The 25,871-nt window shown below is 37.6% G+C and overlaps 1 protein-coding gene across 1 annotated transcript; it reads right to left on the minus strand.

The window, feature by feature from the left end:
• Positions 1-15,278: 15,278 nt before the first annotated feature.
• Positions 15,279-17,123, minus strand: LOC111898249 (uncharacterized). Its single transcript, XM_023894181.1, has 3 exons — positions 16,023-17,123; positions 15,687-15,974; positions 15,279-15,521 (listed from the first exon to the last, which is right to left on the minus strand). The coding sequence occupies exons 1-3, from the start codon at positions 17,121-17,123 to the stop codon at positions 15,279-15,281; spliced, it is 1,632 nt and encodes a 543-aa protein (XP_023749949.1).
• Between the last annotated feature and the right edge of the window lie 8,748 nt (positions 17,124-25,871).

Raw genomic sequence — 25,871 nt, forward strand, 5'->3', positions numbered from 1 at the left:
TAATAAAGTGAGAAGACTCACCACCACATATAGGGTCTCATACAGTACACTATGTCACGCCTGATAGATCACTAATGAATGCGTAGCTATATGTAATAAGAGGTGAGATAGACAGTCGAACACGTGATCCCATTCTAGAGCCACAACCAAACAAGGAACATGCAAGAAAGCCTAGATCAAAATTTCTTAGGTTATCCTACATGATTGCATACAAACGCCTAGGGAACTCAGCAAATGATCACAAAACTCTTGATAGTCCGAACAACATGCCATTAATCATATACCCTAACATGAAAGGATTTAACAACAACCATGAGCTATCAACAGCTCACATACAAAAAATTGGGTTATCAGCAACCCCAAGCTATCAACAGCTCACATACAACAGATGATATAGGTAACATAGTGAAGAAACTCATCTGAATTAAAGACCTAAGAAGCACAACAACACACTCACTCTCTGTATTGATCGCTCCTATGAATCGACTAACACCAAACAAAGATAGATCCTTAATCAATAACCCAATTCCTTCAAGTTTGGCCCAAAGTCAAACTGGTCAAAAATCAACGATCAACGGTTAACAAAAGTCAACATTCAACCAAGTCAATGCTCACCACGATGTGGAGACCTCTTGGCCATGTCGTGGGCATGCCAAGACAAGATAGTCGTGATGTAGAGAACCACCACGTCGTTGCAAGCCCTTTTGCCACATCATGGTAACTGGGAGATTGCCATAATCTTCATTGTGAGCTTAATCCTTTATGCTACTCAATCATACTTTCCAATAGTCTTTCTAACACCCAAATACATCATAAAAATCATTTATTTATAGACATGCTTTTCCTTTTAAACTATGTCACTAACAAAAGAAATGAGCTCCAAAACTCTTGGTTGAGACCAAGGACTTCATAGATCATTAGATCTGAAACATATAACCATAAAGGGACCTCAATGATCCATAAAGTTGCTAGCTTTATGGAATCCATCCATTCAAACCACCTTGAAACATGAAGAACAAACTTATAAGCCTAGATCTAGAAGAATAACTCATAAAGATAGGAACTTGGGGACTTACAAAAGTCTAGCATATGTGTAAGAAGGTGTTGAGGAGGTTTGCTTGTTAGATATCTGCTAAAAAGTCACCTTCTTCTTCTTCTTCTTCTTCTACAACTACACCAAGAACACTCAAATGAAGTTAGGGTTTTTGAGATAAGAGGGTGGAGGCTAAAGAGAATGACCTAAACCTAAAGTTAAGGTTCTTAAATATGGAGAAAAACCTAAAAATTATGGGCTTAGGCTGCATCAGCTACCACGTCGTGGCCTTCCTCTTACCATGTCATGACGGCTAACAAGACACCCGTTTCTTGAAATTACAAAGCCACGTCGTGGCATAAGATTTTTACGAAAAACTTTCCCTCAAGTCCTCAACTAATCTATTCTGCAAAATGGGTGTGATAATTCTCCTCCACTTAAATTAAATTTCTTCCTGAAAATTATGTTTTACAAATTGCCTCTTGTATACACTACGACCCTGTCATGGGCCATTCTGATCCCACTGCAATTGCACCGGCTGACACAAATCTCTTACTATATTTTGTTATTTCCACCTCAAGGCCTTCCCAAACAAAAGCAAGGTCTATTCTTTGACTATACACCTAACAATCGATCTCTCAACTGCCACAACATGGATTGATGCCCTACCTAGACAACCACTTCTAAAACCAATGCCGATTTAATATTTATGCAAAAAGATGTGCCTCATCGGAGAATCAACAATTAAGCACATTGCGAGAAATTAATTCCTTAGCCAAAATTTAGAGACCCCAATGTTGATCACAACAATCTGGTGAATAATTTCATCCTATAAATCAACTATCCTGACTAAAAATTCACAGATCTGATCTAAGCAATATCTCCTCAACCTCGTGCCATTCTACTGATAAATCGAATACAGAACCCACGGCCAACTGTTTTCGCCAATAACCTCACATACAAACATACTAGCGAAAACCTGAACGAAAACCAATCAAACATGTACTAAACTAGACTATATACCCACTTCTCTTTTACAACACAATGGTCTGCTAACCCCTAACAACTCTCGAACCTACACCCGGCCCGCCAACCATTAATGACTCTTAGGCTTACCCCTGATCCGTCAATCACTAACAACTCTCGGGTAAACCCCCGATCTGTCATCCACTAACGACTCTCGAGCCTACCACCGATCCTTTAACCACTAACGACTCTCGGGCTTACCCCCGATTCGTCAACCACTAATGACTCTCAGGCTTACCCCTGATCCGTCAACCGCGACCAAGGCCCCTCATTCTAACATAGGCACACCCTAAACCTGTGAAACTTAATTATCCTAATCACGGCTTTGGGCCGTGATCTGGAATCCTAAGTCCCAATCAAACAAGAATAGACAAGGAGATCCTCATCACAACCTTCGACCTAAGCTCCGAACACCCTATGACCCTTAAGCATGATGACGCCATACTAATTCTAAAACATACTGTGATTAAAGTAATTTGAAAGGAATTTCATCAACTAGCAGTGACCCCAACGTGAAACTCTGACGATTAAGCAATGGCATGAAAGTATTTGACTTAAGCAATCTGGCTAAAGTATGCATCATGTTACACGATACTCACTCTACAAAATCTCCACTCTCCCCCACTTGGAATTTACAAATTATACGAACACAACCAATATAAAAGTGAACTCCAAATCGAACTAACTAGAGTACTACCCATTCCTACTCCTAGGAAACTAGCCGAAGTGGAGTAAGATAGTCCTTCAAACCATTCAGAAAAACCCAAAACCTTCAGCAAACAATAACATGTAGAGAGGTCAATTTGGAAGTTTTGAGTATATTTCACCCAACACTGCAGTCTATGTAGCATCGCCTCGAATGAAAATTCTTATACAAGACAATAAACAACCCAAAGGAAATCTTTCACAATCATAATTAAACACATGAATGCAAAAACAGATAATTGGAAAAATGCTCGCAGTCTAATTAGTCATTACACCTAGATCCTCTGCAACACATTGGCAGGCTCACTCTTCACTACTAAGCACCTCAGCTCTCCCCTAGCGTCCATCTAGCATTTGCCAAGCTAAAGGTGTAGGGTGCTGCAATTCCCCGAAAATAAGAAGGGGACAATGAGCTCTGATATGGCCCTCCTGATCACAATGAAAACAAACCCGCACACTCTGCCTGCAATCCCTACCGAAATGATCCTCCTTACCACATTTACGACATACGAAAGACCGACACACTCCACCGTGAAGCTTCCCAAACTTATCACACTCAGAACTTCTCTACTCTTCTGATCCTGATCTCGAGTTGGTCGACTTAAACCTTTTGGATGCTAGCTACAACTACACTGGAAATTGCTTCTCCTTATTCCTCTAGGTCTCTATCTCAATCTCTCTCCTCTTGGCATTTGACTGCAACTCAGCTAAAGTCTAGAATGCTGAGTCAACACGAACACTGAAACCTCAGCCTTGAGCATGCTCAAGTATCGCGACATTTGCACTTTCTCTGAAGTAGCATACTTCAGGTAGAACTGGAAAGGATCAAAATTTATTTACTATAATAAATCTAAAGGTATGTAAACTCTAATTCATGAATTTCGACTATCACAAAGTTCCTTTAGGTTCTTGAAGTTTATCGTATGTTGTTATCAATTAGAGAAAAGATAGATCATTTATGTGTTGCATGTGAAATTAAGTATTAAGATTTTCCGCTTTACATGTTTTGATAACCTATAAAACCCATCAAATATATGTATTAAAGTAATGGTTGTGGATAAACCACATTGGAAAAGGTCGGCATAAGCTATTCTTGATCGGCTAGAAAGATAAACGAGAAGCCGATGAATAGTAATTGACTCAACCGGTTATTGTTCATAAGCTTGCTATATATATATATATATATATATATATATATATATATATATATATATATATATATATATATATATATATATATATATATATAAATTGTTTGACGGTCGACTAGCGTTAAGTGATTAATCAGACAAGGCGGCAATCAATCGATGATTAATCACAGACCCTAAATTATTTAAAAAATTAATATATCCTAAAAAATAAGTATTTGAAAATTTTAAATTATAAAATTTTGAAAATTTGAAAGTTTTAGTATAGTATTTTAAAATTTAAAAATTTAAAATATTGGTGTAATATTTTGAAATTAAAAAATTTGAATTTTTTAAATATTTTCCACCTATGACCGCTGAGGACCGTGAAGCCCGAGCTTGACTGATTTTGACAAATTTTTGTCAAACACCCTAATCATAATCGGTTCAAGGCCGCCAAACGACTAATCGCCGATTAATCGACTGTCAATGCCGATTTCTGCAACACTGATATATATATATATATATATATATATATATATATATATATATATATATATATATATATATATATATATATATAAGAATTTAATTATTTGGTAAAAAATTATTTTATTTTAATTATAAAAGTAAAGAACTGTTTTATTACTGATACTAATAATAATAATTGAATTATTGCCTTAGTAATACTAATAAAGAAAATTGATATATCAACTAAAAAATTGTTTCCGTCGATGATTAATACGGTAGAACACCGACAAATTCCAAAATAAAACAAAACCAAAATAAAACAAAAGCTTATCCGTCAGTATTTCAGCTGTAATCAAAGACTAAAACACTTTTAGTCACTGTTATATCGGTATTGGTTGTCAATACGTGAGTTTTTTTTTTACCAAAATAGTATTATTGAAAAAAATATTTAACATTTTAGTATAGTTCAAAAATATTTACTAAACTTGTGGTTTTTTCATTTTTCTTGTATTTTTCAATTTTTCTTGTTGTTTTTATTAAATTTAAACATTAGTTTTTTTTTCACTTCAGTTTTTTACTATTTTTTTTTTAAATATAAGTTTTTTACTTTTTAATATATGTTTAACATAGTATAAAAAAACACATAATTCCATGCATTATCATCAATCAAAAATAAGATACTTTAATGAATTACGATAGTATAATTTTTAAATATATGTTTAATATAATTTTTAAATATATGTTTAAATATATGTTTAATAATGAATTATTAAATATATGTTTAATATAATTTTTATTTTTTAAAATATAAGTTTTTTACTTTTTAATATATGTTTAACATAGTATAAAAAAAACACATAATTCCATGCATTATCATCAATAAAAAATAAGATACTTTAATGAATTATGATAGTATAATTGATTATTGTCATCCGCTAGAAAAAAAAGAGTAGATTTTTCTCGTTCCACTAGAAATCTTTTCTAATAATAATACAATGTTTCATTTTTAAATAATATCAAAACATCTTTGTTAAATGTATACTAAAAATGATAAGATGACCATTTAATAAACTATGTTAGTCGACTTACGATTTTGAGTGTATTTCATTTATATTTTACAAACTTTAATATCTTTATAAATTTTAAAATTACATATATATCCATCTAAAATTATAAAATTTACATATTTGTCTAAATTTATATTTTGGTGAAGACTAAATCAGTTTAATATTAAAAACTGATCAAAAATCTGAAAATCAAAATAATATAATATGTTACTAAACTAGTAAACTACCATTTCCAATTTCTTTTGAAATAAGAAAAACAAACAAATCCATATTAGACATAATATTCATACAAATATTAAAAAATCAACACAAATAAAGCTATTTAAAAATGTTTTTCCCTTTTTTTCACTGTACCTACGTCGTAGGTAATTTAAGTGAGGAATAAGAAGGATGAGTTTCATGTACACAAAGATGATTTGTTCTATTTATTATTTTGATTTTATTTACAAAAGAGAAACTAAGAAGGTGTTCTTTTTTTTCTTACGAAGTCCATAACTGTTTTAGTTTTTTTAATTGACGATTTAATGCATGAAATTATGTGTTTTTTTTTTTTTTTTTGTTTTCTATATTATATTAAGCATATATTAAAAAAATGAAATAAAGAAAATAAAAACTGATATTAAAAAAAAACAGTAAAAACTGAAATTAAAGAAAAAAACTGATATTTAAGTAAAATAAAAACAATACGAAAAACTGAAAAAAATACAAGAAAATAAAAAAAACCACTAGTTTGGTAAATATTTTTGCTAAGTATACTAGATTACGGAAATATTGGCTCGGTAATTTCGGCAGGAGTTGTCCGCCTTTTCTAGAAGTGATAGTAAGGTAATATTTCGACATGGGTTTTAACACACTATATTGCATCATTAACTCAGGTGGGTACCTACACTCGGGTCGTCATTAGTTGATCATTCATTAAAATGGAAGAAGTAAAGATATAATCAAAACAACTAACTATCACTTTTGGCTGTTACAATTAGTCTTTCGACATCTTCTTGACAATGAATTTGTTTGTTAAACATAACTATCATTCTATTTTTTAATTAAATTAATAAATAAAGAAACAAAGTTAGTTTATAGAATTTAGCATTAATTGGATTAAGATATGCCACAAAGATGTTTTTTTTATTGGTATAATGACATGCATTTTGGAAAGAGGGATAACATGGTTCTTATTAAAACTAGAGAAAACCATGGTTCTCATAATCTAAGTTTATTTGAATGTATCTGGATCATTTTTTTCAAGGGCAAATCGGAATAAAGTCATTAAAGTAAACTGAAAATTTTGATTTTGACATCATATTTTTTTTTTCTCTCAATTAAGTCATTATATTTACAATTTTGTTGTAATATGAATTAAATGATTGGTTCTTCGTATTCTCCTGTTAATCACATTATATTTACAATTTTGTTGTAATATCAACTAAATGACTGGTTCTCCCTATTCTCCTGGTAACCACTTTCCCAAACTACAATAAAATACAAAGTTTATCAAAATTTTGATTTTGACATTGTGTTTTGTTTTTCTCAGTTAAGTCATTACATTTACAATTTTGTTGCAATGTCAACCGATTGACCGACTACCATCAATCTAATAGTTTACCAAATAAACGTCATGACAATATTGTGATGTGGAAGCCACACCGGATCTTATGTGGCAAATTTGAGTTTCAAATATTGAGTTTACATCGAACCCAATTTTACATATCTTCTTCTCTTTTTCTTTTCAGAGTATTTCTTCACAAATGTTGTCTGAAGGTCGGTTTAATGGTTCAAACTCACTTACAAGTCATCGAAAATGGCATGATCCCGCTTTCAGGAGATGATACTATGGTTTAGAAGTTCGATTTGCACAAAAAATGAATGAAGACCTATACAAGGCAAATCCAGTGGTTCAAACTCACTTAGCATCTCCTGGATCGACCTTATAAGAGTGTTCATTTACTTATTGTACAAATCAAACTTCTAAATCATAGTAACATCTCCTAAAAGGACGAGTACGCCATTTTTACTGACTTTTAAGTGAGTTTAAATCAATGGATCAACCTTGAGACGTGATTTGTGAAGAAATACTATAACGAGAATTAAACGTTAAACATTATAATAAAAAGTATCTCCTAAAAGGGTGAGTAAGCCTTTTTCAATGGATTAACCTTATATGGGTTTTTATTCACTTGTAATAAAAATTGTTAAAAACAATACAACCTCTTAGATTGACCTTGTAAGGGTCTTCATTTATTTGTTTTACAAATCGAGCTTCTAAACCACAATAACATCTCCTGAAAGGGTGAGTACGCCCTTTTACTGATTTTTAAGTGAGTTTGAGCCAGTAAATCAACCTTTAGACGCCATTTGTGAAGAAATACTCTAAAGAGAAGAGGAAGAGAAGAGAGGAAGATATGTGAAATTGGGTTCGAAGCAAAAACCTATATTTGAAACTCAGTCCTACCACATAAAATACTATGTGGCTTCCACATCACAATATGTCATGTTATTTATTTGGTAACCTGCTAGATCAATGGTAACCAGTCAATTGGTTGACATTGCAACAAACTTATAAATATAATGACATAATTGAGAAAAAAATACGATGTCAAAATCGCAATTTCGGTAAACTTAATGACTTTGTTGCAATTTGGGAAAAACGGTTATCTGGCGAACAAGGAGAATATATCATTTGGTTGATATTGCAACAAAATTGTAAATATAATAATTTAATTGAGAGAAAAAAAATACGATGTGAAAATCGAAATTTTCAGTTAACTAAGTGATTTTATTACAATTTGTTATAATTATAACATGTGTTGTTCCCTGATCATTATTTTCGAATTAAAACATATGTTAAAAACCGGTTCATTTACTTCAAATATTTTTTCTGTAAAACAAAATCTAATTGTTATATATGCATAATAAAAACTTATTTAAAATTTTATGTTTAAAGTATAATAGCAATGTTATATACATAATATTCTGTATATAATGTTCGTATTCAAGATATCAATAATGTATTGCCATAACAAAAACATTATTTCAAATCTATATACATAAACTAATGTATAACTCTAACGTTTTAAATGGTCCACGAGGCAACATCTAATGTCGTTTGGTTCGAAGCCTTTCGATATAATAAAAAATAGTTAATTACTATAGATGATTGCTTAAAAAATTAATCTCGTAAAAACCAATATAGATCAAAATAATATTCTTAATAGCTCTTCCAAATAGATATTTAGATAATTGTTAACTAAAAAAATATGTCAGATCACCATCGATTTTATTTCTTTAGGAAGTTTCCTTCTTCTCTTTGGTTTAGATTAGTGGCGGACCCATGATCAAACTAAAGGGGTATCCAAATTTTATTTTTAGGCTAACCCAATTTTTTTTCCAAGGTACTTGGGCTTTCCCGGTTCAATTTCAGTTTTAAACCCAACTCTTAATTGAATCATTAGCTAACCTCAATTCTTGTTATATAAACATAAAGTTGAAGTATATTTTGATACTTAAATCGATGTGAGATTCAAAGTAGATATCAAATTAAGTATGAGGATAACAGACTTATATAATAGACAAAAATGGTTGAGTTTACATATGTTTGGCGATGTGGGATAGAATAGCTGGGAAAATAAAACAAAAATAAACAAAGAATATGCAAGTAGCAAGAATTGAATCCGAGAGCTTTACTTCAATAAGGCAGTGCCTTAACCAATAGCTCTACTATTTGTTTGTGTTTGTAATTGAAGGGATATATATATATATATATATATATATATATATATATATATATATATATATATATATATATATATATATATATATATATATATACATTATACCGAAAAAATTGAAGAATTCGTAAACAAAAAGTACATTACCGAAAAAAATTTGAGGGGTATCCCGGGCTACCCCGGGATCCCCTTGGATCCGCCTATGGTTTAGATAAGGTTCTTCACTTCTACATCTTTCATTTCTTCTTGTCTAGCAAACCTTCATTATCTTATAATATGTGAGAGGAGAGCCACCAAAATAGGCCCGATATTTGCACTTTGAGTAAATTACACGAATGGTCCCTATGGTTAAGGTCCGCAACTTATTTTTTAACTTGGTAGGTCCCTACTGTTTGTTTTTGTTACGCACTTGGTCTCTGACTTACCTAAAAAGACTATTTTTCCATTGATTTTTTAATTTATTTAAACAAACACACCCTCAACCCCACCCCTCTCACCTTATATTACATACCCCACCATTTTTTCCTATTCAAATAATTGTATTTTTAGGTAAGACAGGGACGAAGTGCGTAACAAAAACAAACAGTAGGGACCAAGCACGTAACAAAAACAAATAGTAGGGACCTTCCGAGTTAAAAATATAAGTTAGGGACCAAATGCACAAATCATCCCAAACCATAGGGACTATTCGTGTAATTTACTATTGCAATTAGCATTATAGGATTTATTTCATTCAGCAGAACTAGGTCTCAATTTGTGTATTCTTTGTCTAATTCATGACTACCTTTATTTGAATTTAACAAGACATTGTAAGAAATGGCCCAAGACGTTTAGTACACAGCGTGTGTTTGGCATCAAGCGTTTGTGACCTTCTAGCTTCTAACGTTTGCTAAAATGTTCTGTTTTAGATAAAAAGCCTCGTTTGACACTACATGCTCGTTTAGTTTAAACAAAACTATCTAAATCTAAAATCTATCTCACGTAGCATTTAGCAAAACTCTACCAGCTTTTAGCTACCCACTACTTGCGACCCGTTACTCGCTACTAGCTAGTTTTGCCGAACACACCCATAATAGGTATTATGTACCAAATTTAAAAATACGTAATATGTAAGCCTATTTCCAAATAAGAGAGAGAGAGAGAGGGAGAGAGAGAGAGAGAGAGAGAGATAGAGTTTTACGAGCATCCCTTTTATGTATATTAAATCAACACATGTTTTGTGATTAAGTTTAAAAATGTAAAGGACATTGGAGCCCAATGATGTTTTAGGAATTAGTCTAATCAGTCACTAAACATTTTTTATTTTGCTTTATGGGGGCATAAAATAGATTATTTCGGGTCTAAATAGTCACTTTAAACAAAATGAAGGGGTAAACCAATTACCCCTTATGCCAACACATTATTATTTTTATAAGTTTAATAGATAAAGAGAATTCCCACCCTACAATCATCCTACATTCAACACAAGTTAACAATGACATAACATTAATTGTTTACATGGTAGTTCTGAAGCAACCCTCAACATCCTAGTATCTACTTTATTATGTTCATCGTCTTCCCCAATACACCGCAAATAAGGAAAACCCAAAACCAGAAACTCCATATTTTCCCATGTAGTAAACATCCAAACCTAGAAAAATGGTTCCTCCAATCACATTTCATCAGATAAAAACAAGAAAAACCCTATCTAGGATCCCAAAGCTAAAAGATATCTAAGGATCCTTAAACCTATCCAGGATCCCGGATATTAAAGGAGTGTTAGGATCCCGAACGTACATCAGGATCCTGAACAACGCCATTATTATTCCCTAACAAGTTTTGCGACTATATTTCTTGTTTATTTGTCACATGTGCAGAAATGGTCAACATAGGACTCATTCACAACGAAGAATCAGTCCAACCAGGCTTAAGACCCGGAAATACCATGTCAAAGCACGTTTTAAATACCAGTTCAGCATGATCCCAAAATATCAGACATTTAGTTACTTAATCTAGATTATAAATATACCTGTAAAACATACACAACTGGGACAATTCTTTGACACCTTACTCATCTAGAATCACTTTATCATTTGTAATCGTATTATCAAGCTCATCTCTGTAATTTATGTTTAAATCAATAAGATCATACAAGGCAAGTGATCATTATCACCTCCCAAGGTTTTAATGACAAAGATCCTAGCAAGGATCAAGGGCTTTCCTTGTAAATCACTCGTACAATCTTGTACTAGCAAGGATCAGGGTCCCCATTGTGCATTGGACCCCATACAAGTAGTGCCTCCAGATTTTGAGGGCAAACACCACTGCCCCCAATTCCAAATCATGCGTTGGGTAATTCGCCTCATGAGGCTTCAACTGCGTCGAGGTGTAAGCAATCATATGCCCTCTATGCATAAGGACAACTCCTAATCCAGAAATAGAAGCATCACAATAAACCACAAAATCATCCAATCCCTCAGGTAGAGCGAGAATCGGGGTCTCACACAATCTCTGCTCAGAGTCTCAAATGCTAACTGTTGATCCGGACCCCACCGAAAGGTCGCATTCTTCTTGGGCAGGCGGGTCAGAGGCACTGGAATCTTGGAGAAGTCTTGAATAAATCTCCGATAATACCCTGCAAGACCCAAGAAACTCTGAATCTCAGATGCGTTTTTTGGAATTTCCTAATGCATCACAACCTTGATCTTGGTCGGGTCCACTAAGATACCACTCTGGTTGATGATGTGTCCCAAAAATTGCAGCTCACACAACCAAAACTCACATTTGGAGAATTTGGCGTAAAGTCTCTCCTTCCTCAAGGTCTCTAACACCTCTCGCAAATGTTGCTCATGCTTCTCCTTGGTCATAGAATAGACCAGGATATCATCAATGAAAATAATCACAGACCGATCCAACATCGGCCTTCAAACTCGGTCCATGAGATCCATGAACGCTGTTGGTGCATTGGTTTGCCCAAAAGGCATCACCACGAACTCGTAGTGACCATAACGACTTCTAAAGACCGTCTTCTGAACATTTTCATCCCTGATCCTCATCTGATGGTATCTTGACCGAAGATCAATCTTGGAGAACCAAGATGCACCCTAACGGTTCTTCACCGTTAGCTTGTTCAGTTCCCGATAATCGAGACACTCCCTGTGCGACTCGTCCTTCTTTTTCGTGAACAAGATCGGTGCTCCATACGAGGAACTGTTCGGATAGATAAAACCCTTGTCTAGCAGCTCCTGCAGCTGCATGGACAATTCTTGCATCTCAGGTGGTGCTAGGTGATGTGGCGCCTTGGCTATCGGAGCTGAACCATGCATCAAATCAATCTGAAACTTAACCTGCCGCCTGGGAGACACTCCAAAAAACTCATCGAGAAAGACGTCGGGAAAATATCACACAATGGGGAACCTTCTCAAATCTGAAGTGGATTCAACCCGTGTATCCAAAACATAAGCCAAAAACCCAGAACAAACCTGATGAAGAAGCCTCCAAGCCCTCACAGCTGAACAAAGAGCTGGCCCATATGAAGCTTTCTCACCATAAATGACTAGTTCTCTTCCACTTGGGGTTCGAAATCTCACTAACTACCACTCATAATCAATCATGGCCCCATTAGGGCCCAATCAGTCCATCTCGATGATCACCTTCAATCCCCTCAAGGGAATCGATACCAAATCGATAGGAAACCTCTCACTCAACATGTTCAGAACACATCCTCGGAATACCCTCATAGCGCTCACAGTACGATCGTCCGCGACCTCCACCTCCAGAGGGGATTCCAAATTCCCTAGAGTGTCTCGAAACTTCTTGCCGAGCATAAGAGATACAAAGAATTAGGTAGCTCCAGAATCGAATAAAACATGAGACGACAACCCATTGACCAAAAAGGTCCCTATACAAGATCATAAAAAATATAAGCATAATAGGGAAACAATAAAAGACAAAGTTAAGTCACATACCAGTTACTACATCTGGAATTGCACATGCCTCATTGGTGATCAACTGAAAAGCCCTGCTTTTCACCACAGGAGCCTCCGCCTTGCCCTCGCGGCCATCGATAATCATAAAGGTGGCTGACCAGGCGCCACCACTGCTGCCCCAGACAACCTTGGTCAATTGGCCTTTTATGGCCAGTTTGGTTGTAGTGAAAACAGATGAACCCCTTATTGGGGAACTCACTGCTCATGTGGCCTGACTGACCATAACTGTAACATACCGAGCCTATTATCCGACAGGCCGCACTGTGCGTCTTGTTGCACTTTGCACAACGTTCCTGACCCTTCTATCCTTTAATAGAAGTATTGGAGGTCTTGGGCTTATTGGCATAGCTCACTACTGTCTACACCTGCTCCGACTTCCACTTCTTCCGGAGCTCCAAATCGATTTCCCGCTCATGGGACTTCACAATCATATCATTCAGTGTCTCGCGGCTTGAGAAACTCACGAACTCCCTGATATCATCCCCCGGCATAGCATTATATCTCGTCTTCCTCATCTCCTCATCTGCAACATACTGAGAAACTAGCAATGCCCTCTCCCTGAATTTTGCGGTGATGACCGCCATAGTCTCTATAGTTTGGTGAAGGTCCTGGACCTCCCTAACCAGCTGTTGCACCTCAATGGCCAGTGCAAACTCCTGATAGAACCTTTGCACAAAGTCCTCCCAAGTCATCACTATAAAAGCCGCTGTACCAACTGCTCGGGTGCCCTCCTGCCAACAGTTTCGTGCTTTGTCCCTCAGCAAACAAGACGCGAATCCCACCTTTTCCACCTCGGGGAAAAAGCTTGTGCGCTGAGCATTCTCCATGTCAGCGATCCAACGGCGACTAGAGATGGGGTCCTTAGCCCCAAAGAACTCAGGCGCTTCGCTCGCCTTGTGATAAGATGAAAACTCATATCGTTTAGATCTTTCACAGGTGAAGATGATGAACAAACAAATCAAACACAATAGAATAAAGAACACATAATAGAATCAAAGTAATGTTTATGATTCAAAATAGTCACGCCTCAGCAGAGCTCAATGAAGAACTTCCACTGTAGAGGCAAGCTAGGGTTTACAATACTTGTGTGAGAAAATAATAAAAACGTTACTTACAAAGGATGCATGTATGCACCTGAAATACTAAAACCCTAATAAAAAAACATGCACGGTTGGACAGGCCTAAACCGGCAACCAAAACTAGGCTAAGGACCGAGCCCATGATGCAACACTATAAGCCCAACAATCTCCCCCTTTGCGTCAAATGAGGCGAGAGATTATTTCTTCTGAGTTGGCTTCACAGTCTTTACCACCTTGAACAGCCGAGGGATGATAGCAAGAAGTGTCTGCCGAAATTGAATGTACCATCTCTGCATATCAGTAAACATCTTCTTGTCGGTTGCTGTGTTCTGATTACACCTCTGAATAATCTCCAAAATGTGCTCCAAGCAAGCAGTTGAGAAGAGGTGTTTGTCAACAAGAGCGAACAGGCATTTCTGACCTTCGCCTCTGATAAACATCACAGTGTGGTACTTCGAATCAATCTTCCCTTTGATCATCAAGTTAACATCGCCAGCTCTTCCCATTGGTTTGATCGTTGTTCGCTTGTGAATTGCAGAGGCGATTTCTTGATCCATTTTTGCTACTTCATGAATGTGGCAGACAAGCATTTGCTTGATATGGTCAATGATCGGCTGATACTCCTGAGGATTTGACAATAAGATGTTGTTGAGGAGTATCCAGTCATGGGGATTGAGGTTCGGTAGATCAGCAAGAGTGAAGTTGTGAACCGAGCCTTCGGATCCTCGAGTCACTTCGCATTTCACGTTAACAAACTTCCCTGCTGTATAGGGCTTCAGTACCTTGACAGTTGTGATTTTCTGCGAGCTCCAAGTCAAGTACTGAGGCTTAGCGAACTCCAGATAAAATTCCAATAGATCCCGATCCACCTTCGGGTCTGGAGATGGGATGGAAATAGTTGAGTTGAAGTAGTGAAAAATGAATGCCTTTTGTGTGATTGGCATATCAAACTGCTCATCCTTAGAGTTTTCAAGCCCGAAAGACATCACAGGCTCAAGCCAAAGTGTACTTAATTCATCAATAGCACACCTTTGGACTTCTTCTTTTCTAGAAGCTCCTTTTCCTTTTGCTTCTGCTCTAGCTAGCCGTTTGTTTCTTAAACTTTTCTTCAAGCTCTTTATCAGAAGATTTTGTTTTCTGAAAAGGCTTAGCAGGATCCTTTTCATAAACATCTTCTTCATTATCAATGTCATCCTCCCCAAATTTCTTCTTCTTCTTGTCTCTATTACTGACCAAAGCTTCATTATCCTTCGGTTCAGCAGTTGGTTTTGGTTCAGGAGGAGGTTGGGTTTTGGCTACCTTCTCTCCCCCTTGTTTCGGCTGGACACCAGTCACCGGAACACCCTCAATACGACTAAGGATGTCCAATGCAGGCTTGAGTTTCTCAGCCAAATGCCTGCGGATGGTAATGGTTATGATGGGATCATGGGCTTCAAGGAGGTGAAGTAAAATGGATTGAACATCACCAACAGAGCTTCGTATAACCTCCCTCTCAGATTTCAAATCATTGAGCTCAACTGTGGCAGTGCGAAGCTTGAGGTTCTGCATCTTAAGCTGAGAGGTTCTTTTGTCGAGCTCATCCATGATACGATTTTCCACAGCCAACTCTGCCTCCAGTTGAGTCAAGCGATCATTGACATTATCATGCAGAGTGGCATTGGCAGCTTCGATTGCTTGTCGTACAGCTTCAAGGTTGGACCGTTCAGCTTGAAGAGAGCGCTGAAGGTTATCAACCGAAGCGTTCACAGTTTGAGAGTTCTTCTGAGCAGCCACCTACAAAGAATCTAAAAATAAGTGAGCCTCAGAAACTAGTTTATCGACTTTTTCGGTCGCTTCTTTACACTCCTTTGTGGAAGCCTCAACAGCAAGGGAGGCCTTCTGGCATTGGGAAGTGGAGGCGTCTATAGCCTTAGCTGCAGCAGTAAGGGAGGCATTGTGTTCTTGGACAACAGTGGAGAACAAATCCTTTAAAGCAGCGTCAGAATAAGCACCGGTTGAAGAGGAGGAAAGCAACTGATCAAGTTTGTCAGTGATTGCTTTGAGATGGCGCTTGGTTATAGGAGCCTCTTTGTCTTCATCACTTTGTACACGGTAAGGACTAAAATAAGTGGAATCAAATTCCAAGTCCTCACCGCCAAGAACTGGAGTGGAGTCAGTGGATTGGGTAGGTGACAAGGGTTTTGTAGTGACGGGAGGTTCGGTTGTAACTGGTGGTTCGGTTGTAAATGGTGGTTTGGGTGCTAAAGAATGAACCCTCTTAGTGGTCGTGGTAGTGGTAGTTTCCGTGAAGATTGGATCAGGAATGGGAATTGAGGTTGATGGTTGAGAGGTAGAGATGGGAAAAACTGGAGGGATGGAGATTGGTACAGAAACGAGTGGAGGTGAAGGGGGTCGGGAGTGAACAAGCATTTCTGGGGTAGGTGAGCGAGGCGGGGTATCACCACGACCCAAAGCCTCCTCATCAGAACTTTCGCTGTCAGATTTTGAAGGAGCAGTAGATTTGTTTTTGGGAGGAACATACTCTGAGTCTAAATCGCTTGAAGATTGGAGTATGAGTCTCCGAGCGGGCTTCTTCTGTTGCTTCTTCTTAGGCTGTGAAGGAGCACCCTTGTCTGATTTTCGCTTCTTGGGGGTTTGACCCTTGGTTGGTTTAGTGACATTCCCCTCCTTTTGAGTTTCGATTCTCTTTCCCCTCTTTGCTGGCTTATCAGCCTCTTCAATGGAGCGAACCATGGCTGGTGTGAGTTCCCTTGGACCAGAAGAAGGAAGTTTCCTGTATTGTTGAAGAACATTTCTTGCTTCAGACACACAGGCAAGCATGGTATTAGGGATCGATCCAATGAAGGAAAATTTAGTGGGATTTGTGATGATAATCTTGGTGGTATGAAAGGTGGCGATGGAGGGGAGAAGAGAGTCCGCCATGATTGGAACGTGGAGACGATCCATTGCCCATTTGGTGATGATGGATCAGTACCTCCCACAAGAGATCTCTGAGTGTCTTGATGAAGAAAGCAAGCTTTGAACTAGTTGTTTCCATATGATGGTTCCATAATCTAAATTGATCCCGTGATATAGCCCATAAAGCACAGTCATAAATGACTTGCTTGCTCCATCTGAGCCAGCGCTTCGCTCAGAGAGTCCTTTGAACAGGAGAGTAAAAAGACCATTCCATTGAGGAGGAAGGCAGGACTTCTTGAACTTGGTAATGGTGGCGAGGGTTTTAGTGTAACCCATTTGATAGAACATGGAGAACAATTGACCTGTAGTGATCGATTCAGGGTTTACCAAAATTGGTTCTTGAGAGAGACCAATTAGGGCATAGAAGCGGTTCTTGGAGATGGAGGTCTTCTCATTGTGAATTTCAATGTGAATCCGCTCAGCGACCTTGTCATAGTAAGCAGTTGAATAGGTGAGTGAGAGGCAGGACATGGGAACAACTTCGACCTTGGACAGAGCATCGACCAGAGGCGAGTACTTGAGACATTCAACGACATACAACATGTAGGGTTCATAGATGAAGGGAGTAAGATCAATGATCAGGTTTTGTTGAGGTTTGATTGTGAGAAGGGTGGAGTGAACAGATGTGTCGTGAATTGAAGAGGAGTCTGCCATTGTTGAAGCTTGGAGAGGAAGATGAACGGTGAGATGAATCGTCTTTGTTCTTTGAGAGATTTGTGTAAGTGATAAAAGGGTAAAGATCAGCGTGCCAAAACCTTTTATACGTATAAGCAGGAGAGAGAAAAATCCGGCTGATATCTTGGATTAATTCGAAAACTGCGCCTGATTTGACAGATGAACAATTGTCATACCCGATGATGACGCAGGAAAGAGAAAGGACATTTCCTTTTTACACGTCATTCTATAAAAATCACTTTTTCTAATCGTTAAAACGATTGGATAACTGCTGAGTCAGCCTTAACTTTATCTGTGACATCCCCAGTTTCACGGCCAAAAAAGACCGATTTGTTTATGCTTTGTTTTATAAAATCAGAGTAATCTTTTAAAGAAAACAGTTGCGGAATTTGTTCCCAAAACAAAATATGATAAAAATTATCAAAGCGTTTCTTTAAGGAAATGTATTTTCATTATATAACAAAATCTCGGGATGTCATGTTCAATACATACCAAAAGCATAAACAGAACAAAATAGACCTTACAATAGTTATTCATAACTACTGGCCTATAATCCAAAATCTCTCGTCAAGTCCACCAACTTATACTCTTGTGCCATTACCTGTAATGCAAAGAAAACTGAGTGGGTCAGGCTTGGGAGCCTGGTGAGCATATACGGTTTTCAACCCACAATAATATAATTATTATATTTAATCATCAAACAATCAACCAAATTACCCATCCCCATTATCTTCTTTTAGTCTTCCCTAAAGATATTATCTCAAGGGTCATCTCCTATATCATATTTACTTCTCATCTCCTTAATCGTATTTCCTTATATGTTTGTTCCTAAGAACTTTTCCTAAGGATAATCACTTACATCACATACACAATACTAATTCGGGGATTAGTCCCTCAATATGTGTCTAGCAAGGGTTAGGGTATCATCGCATGATTACGTAGCCACAACATCTCCTGGACTTGTAAATCATAATAAGGGTTAGTCTATCATCGCATGAATACGTAGCCACAACATCGCCTGGACTCGTAATTCATAATAAGGGATAGACTATCATTGCATGAATACGTAGCCACAACATCGCCTAGACTCGTAATTCATCACCTATATATCATCACCATTATATCCTCACCTATCTCTCATCACATTTTTTTTATCACACACCAACTATTTTATCTACCCATGTTCTACCCAACATATTTGTAGATATAAATTACATATACATCTTATTTAAAAACTCGTATAAAACATTCATTCAGCATCCATCTCAAGTAAACAAACAATGTATAAACACATAGCATGTATTTCATAGCAAATACTTCATATCTATGTGTAAGATGAAAGTGACTATACACTCACCTGATTAGAAGTTGATCAAGCAGCACTACGACTTGTAGAAGTAGTATTCTTCGGTAGATCTAGAAGATATTCACAAAAACCGGGCTCCTCGCGGGCATGGTTTCGGCTCGGGAATAACACTCCTCGGGATCCTCAGGACTTCAGACTAGCTTCGGGGCTCGAGAATGATATCGGGGCTTTGGGATAGAATTGGCACGCAAAACGATGCAAAACTATGAGAGAAAGGAAGAAAATTAGCAAGGGAAATGGCTGATCTCGGGTTCTATTTATAGGCTGTTGGGTCTGGGATTACGCTGGGCGTAATTTCCAAGTACGCTGTGCGTAATTTGGTTATGCTGGGCATACTTCGACGTCACTGCATGCGTCATTTGGTGGCACTTGAGTATGGGTCAGACAACTTGCACTCCTCTGAGTACGATGGGTGTACTCAAATTACGCTCGGCGTAATTTGACTCGTAAAACTTCTAAATTGCGTAACTTTCGCATACGAGCTCCATTTGGGACATTCTTTATATCCACGCATAGGCCAGACCATACTCTACAACTTTCATTTAGACTCCGTCGGCTAGTTTTGAATTTATTTTTATTATTTATTTTTAGTAGGCCAGGACATAAATTCATAACTTCTTCATCCGACGTCTGTTTTCGCCTATCTTTTTATCGTTTCACTATAATTGACGAGATCTTCGATTCTCGTTTAGATTGTTTCGGCTAAAAACTGCTCGATCTCAAATCGAGTATTCGGGCTGCATACTGCTAAGTTGAAACTTAGAAAAATCATAACTTCCTCATACGAAGTCAGATTTGGACGTTCTTTTTATGCACGCTCATGGTTTAACGAACTCTACAACTTTCGTTTAGATCACTAAGGCTAAATATCGCTCTAACATAAATTCACTTTTTACGTCATTCAGCATCGTGCCGGTTCTATCGCGAAACTTCGACATGTCATAACTTCTTCGTTATAACTCGGATTTCGGCGTTCTTTATATGTACGGAATCCTTGTAACATATACTATAACAACTTAGTTAAGATTATTCATTCTAAATAATCTTCCATCAGAAACTCATTTTTGACGTTTATCGTCTCTAAATTGACTAGCCCTGATCTACGGGCGTTACATTATCCGAATCGTTACCCCCATATTTCACATGAACCGTCATTGACTTTTAACTTTATCGAGCATTGTAATACTTGAAGAAACGAAGCTGGAACAATTAGGGCACCATTAATAGAACCAGATTTTGGAAAATCAAAAATTTTCATGCATAGAGTGTAAAAGATAAAGAAATAAAGCAAACTTTTTGTGATAATTTGTGATGTCTTAAAAAGACATAAAACAACTGATTCTGGGCACGAATCTCTTCCTTCAAAGTCAAGAGAGACTTTAAAGTGCTTGGTTGGCTTCCCATTAAATAACGATCAAGTACTTGTTAAGAAGTATTGAAAGGCATCTTTTTAGTTAAGGATATAAAGGGTGGCTTTCGCTTCAATTCATGATATTGATACTTAATATAAGACCGAAGCTGAACAAAGTACTTGTGACACCAATGTGATTTGTTGAACAAGTTGGTAGGGAAGATATTTATTGAGTTGTGGGCAAATAAGAAATCTAGAAAAAATTTAACTGGATCCTTGGTGAAGAAAAAATCTTGGTAATAGAAATTTTCAGAGGAATCACGCAAAATAAAAAGCGATTTCATATAAAAACTGTAATATAGTGATGTTGTATCGTCAATTCATTAAAGGTGTTGAATTGTGGGTTTCACTAAGTACGTAGTGACACGAAACTAAGATCATTAACATAGATTTTTGTGTAACCATAAACCTCAGTGGTAAATGTTGAGAGTCTCAAGGGTTACGTTGGTGAGATGAAGTGAAATGAAGAAAATTGATATAGGTGGTATGAGAAACGAATGTACCTCTGCTATAAAAGAAGGACCAAGCAGAAAACTCTAAGCTTAATATGAGAAGAGTAAGGTAGCTCATGATTAGAGTGAATGTAACAGCCTAGATTGGGAAAACATGATTTGTATGTATCATGGTATTAAGGCTTCACTCAAAATCTGTTGAGGCTTTGGTCAACATGCATCAGCATGCTTCTAGGGACACATAGAAAGTGTATAAAAGAGTAATTATACCGTCTGGAGCTTCATCAACGAGAGTCACACTTATACAAAAGAAAGCATTATATTAAAAGCAAAAGAAGAAATGTTTTTGTGTTTTGTGAGAACTGTTAAAATTAAACGGAAAAGACAAATATTTTTGGATTTTATGAAAATAAAGTTTAAAAAGAAGTATTTAAAAGAGTGTACAAAGGAATACAATCAAAATGCCTTGATAATAAAAAGAAGCGAACAAGTTCAGAAGGACCGGACCTGAAATAAACCGCACGTTCGGTTCATTTTGGTTCTTGGTCGAGCTTCACCCGAAATAGACCGAACATGCGGTTCATTTCAGTTCGCTCTATTTCGCTTCTTACCTTTATTGAAGCGAAGGCGATTTTGGTACTGATTCTGCTTCCATCATTCCCAGGCCTTGCAAAATCTTGTTGAAGCTTGCTTCAGGTAAAGCCTTAGTGAATATATCTGCCAGTTGATCAGTCGTCCTTACGAAGTGAATTTAGACGTTGCCATCTTCCATGTGATCTTTGATGAAGTGATACCTCAGTGTTATATGTTTAGTCTTCGAGTGTTGCACTGGGCTGTGACAAATCCTAATTGCACTTTCAGAGTTGCAATATAGTGGGATTTTCTTCATGTTCAGCCCGTAATCTCTAAGCTGACTTTGTATCCATATAACTTGTGATGTGCATGATGCAGCAGCGATGTATTAAGCTTCTGCAGTGGATAGAGAAACACAGGTTTGTTTCTTTGACTGCCAGCTAACCAATTTACCATCGAGAAATTGACATCCTCCAGTGGTACTCTTACGATCCAATCCACAACCACCTAAGTCAGCATCTGAGAACGCTTGGACAAAGAATCCTGAGTTGGCTAGATACCACAGACCGAGAGAGGAGGTTCGCTTTAGATAGCGAAAGATGTTCTTCATAGCTTGCATATGAGGTTCACGTGGGTTAGCTTGGAATCTGGCACAATAACAGACTGAAAACATGATGTCAGGTCTACTAGCTGTGAGATACATTATAGACCCAATCATTTGACGATAAAGCATCATGTCAGCGACTGGCTTCTCCAACGAGGGTGTAAGCTTTGTCCCAAAAGCCATTGGAACTTTAACTTTGGAGTCTCCCATCATACCAAACTTAGCAAGCAGTGTCTTGGTGTATGCCTCCTTATTGATAAAAATGCCTTCGGGTCCCTATCTAATGTTTAAGCCAAGGAAAAAGTTAATTGGACCCATTAAGCTCATCTAAAATTTAGTTTCCATCAACTTCCTGAATTTAGCTGTTAAGTTGGGATTCGTGGAGCCGAAGATGATGTCATCAACATAAATTTGGACTATCATAAGGTGGTTACCCTCTCTCTTACGAAAGAAGCTTGGGTCAACTGAACCTTGTTTGAATTTAGACATTTTTAAGAATTGATTTAGAGTTTCATACCATGCTCTGGGAGCCTGTTTTAAACCATATACTTCTTTGTCAAGTATGTAATAGTGATCTGGATACTTCTCATTCACGAAGCCTGGTGGTTGCTCAACGTACACATTTTCTTCAAGTTCTCCGTTGAGAAAGGCACACTTGATGTCCATCTGATAGACTTCAAAATTTTTGTGTGTAACATAGGCGAGAAAGATACGAACATACTCTAATCTTGCAACAGGAGCAAAAGTCTCTTCATAATCGATACCTTCTTCCTGACAGTAGCCTTTCACAACCAACCGAGCTTTGTTACGAATCACGTTCCCCTCCTTATCCATCTTATTTCTGAATACCCATTTGAGACCGACAACCGATGCGTCCTTTGGAGTTGGAATTAGGCGCCATACTTTGTTTCTTTCAAACTCATTCAACTCATCTTGCATGGCTTGAACCCAGTCAGAATGATCAAGTGATGAGTTAACAGTCTTCGGTTCAACTTTGGAAACAAAGGAGTTGAACATGCAAAACTCTACTTGAGAAAAGAGTACAACTTGTTTCGCTTTGATCTGAGATCGAGTTAACACCTTTTCTGAAGATTCCCCAATGATTTGATTTTGTGGATGATCTTTGGTCCATTTAATAATAGGTGGGTAATTTGGATCACAATAGGGATCCAATTCTGCATTGATTTCTTCTTCCAACTCTGATAGTATGTCATCAACATTGACATTGGTGTTCTCCCCCTCGAATGATGATACCTGTTCAGTATCTGGATTAGAATTTTCTCCTTCGTTTGGACTTTCAGTAGAACTTGATGATTGTGAAATTGAATTCTCCCCCTGGAATGAAGAACCTTGATTGTGTTATGGAGACGGACCCTCCCCTGGACAGAAGGACAGTCATTGGAAGGTTCGCTTATGTCTGGCCTTTCGGTTGCTTTAGGATGATCATCAGACATATTTTGAGCAGCATCGTCGATGATTTGCTTTAGACTATCAACCTTGTTGTCTTTCGCCTTTGATTCAGAATCAATTTTTGTTTGAGGCTCATCGAAAAGAAACATATATTGCTCGAAAAGATTTGAGATAGAAACTGTAACTTTACTGGTCTTTGGAAAGATTTCCTGCATTGCACCTTCAGTTGTCTTCATCTTCTTAACATAGCTATCGTCAAAAGTAACATAATATGTTTCTTCAATCTTCTTAGAGCACTTGTTTAGAACTCTATATGCCTTAGAATTCAGAGAGTAACCTAAGAATATTCCTTCATCAGCCTTAGCATCAAACTTGTTTCCGATTCTCTTTAGAGTTGAAGACGAAGCATCTTGAACCGAACACATGGAAGAATTTCACATTCGGTTTGCGATTGTTCAAGATCTCGTAAGGACTGATAGAGAATTGCTTGTTTAGATATGATATGTTTTGAGTATAACAAGCAGAAGCAATTGCATCAGCCTAAAAATATAAAGGCAAGGATGCGAAGCATAACATCGTTTGAGCTGCTTCACACAGAGATCAGTTTCGCCTTTCAACGATTCCATTCTGCTGTGGAGTATATGGGGCTGAGAAATTATGATTCGTTCCCTTCTCAACAAGAAAATCTTCAAAGTCTTTGTTCTTAAATTCCAAGCCGCTGTCACTTCTTACGTTACGAACAACTTTTCTCAGTTGAATTTCTACCTGCTTTATGAAGAGCTTGAGCTTTGGAGTAGCCTCAGATTTTTGCTTCAAGAAAAACACCCATGAGAACCCAGAGAAATCGTCCACTATAACCGGAATGTACTTGTTTCCACCAGATACTGACCAGTATAGCTGGGAGCTTGCCCCCCTTCGGTCCTCTCAACCGGATACTGACCAGTATAGCTGGGAGCTTGCCCCCCCTCGGTCCTCTCGACCGGATACTGACTAGCATATCTGGGTGCTGGTCTCCCCTTCGGTCCGCTCGACCGGGTACTGCCTAGCATATCTGGGTGTTGGCCTCCCCTTCGGTATCTTTCAACTGGTAACCGGGGACTATTTCACCCCCTAACACTACCACATAAAAGCATAGCATAAACACATAAGTCATATACCTCCTAGCATATCTGGGTGCTGGCCTACCCCTTCGGTCCTGTCGACCGGTAAGTGGGGACTATTTCACCCCTACTACTACCACATAATATCATATCACATATATCATAATCTGTCAAGCATAGTTGGGTACTAATCTACCCCTTCGGCCCTATCGACCGGTAACCGGGGACTATTTTACCCCCTACTACCACTATCACATAACATCACATCATGCTAGCACATAAACATAACAGGTAGTAGCAAACATAGACAATTATCACAGAGACAATCATCTAACAACTCCTACTGGTGGGCCGGCATTATGGCCGTAGACCCACCGCTACTGGAAGGTAACTCACCTCACACTGCTGAAGTCCCGTAGACACAATCCCACACTGCTGAAGTCCCGCAGGCTGAACCCCAGCTAGTGGTTGACAGATTCCCGAACTGTCAACACCAAAATAACACCTAATTAATAATTGGGTCCCAACACATAACCATAATACATACTTGGATAATTACTACATTACCCAGGATTGGCTTATTTAAGCCCAACAAGTCCCAATCCATAAGCCCAAAGCCAACTAGGAAACAAAGCCCAACATATGGCCCAATTTTCTAAATTAGGCCCAAACCCTTACAAGGTCTTACCATAAGGCCCAACCATTTAGCCCAGTCCAACATTTAACATTCTAATGGCCCAATATCACATAATCATAAAGGGCCAAACTATGGCCCATATATGGCCCAATTTTCCAAATGGGGCCCAACTCCTCATATGGGCCTTACCACAAAGCCCATTCATTATACTAGTCTATTTGCTTGATCTTGGATGGCCCATTTTAATCCAAGTGAAACTAGGGTTTCACATAAAATGATGATTAGGGTTAAGTTTCCTACTTAACCCATTAAGGATTTAATCCATTAAGGACTTAATCCATTAAGTCCAATATCGCTTAGATTAATCTTTACCAATGATTATTATTTAATATCTCAAGTTATTAAATAATTTCCTGTGTGTCCTGATTATCCCAAATTAAGGTTTCATGGCATTAGGGTTTTCCAAATCCTAAATAAGGTTTCC

Source organism: Lactuca sativa, chromosome 9 (assembly GCF_002870075.4).
Source record: "Lactuca sativa cultivar Salinas chromosome 9, Lsat_Salinas_v11, whole genome shotgun sequence".
Lineage (NCBI taxonomy): Eukaryota > Viridiplantae > Streptophyta > Magnoliopsida > Asterales > Asteraceae > Lactuca > Lactuca sativa.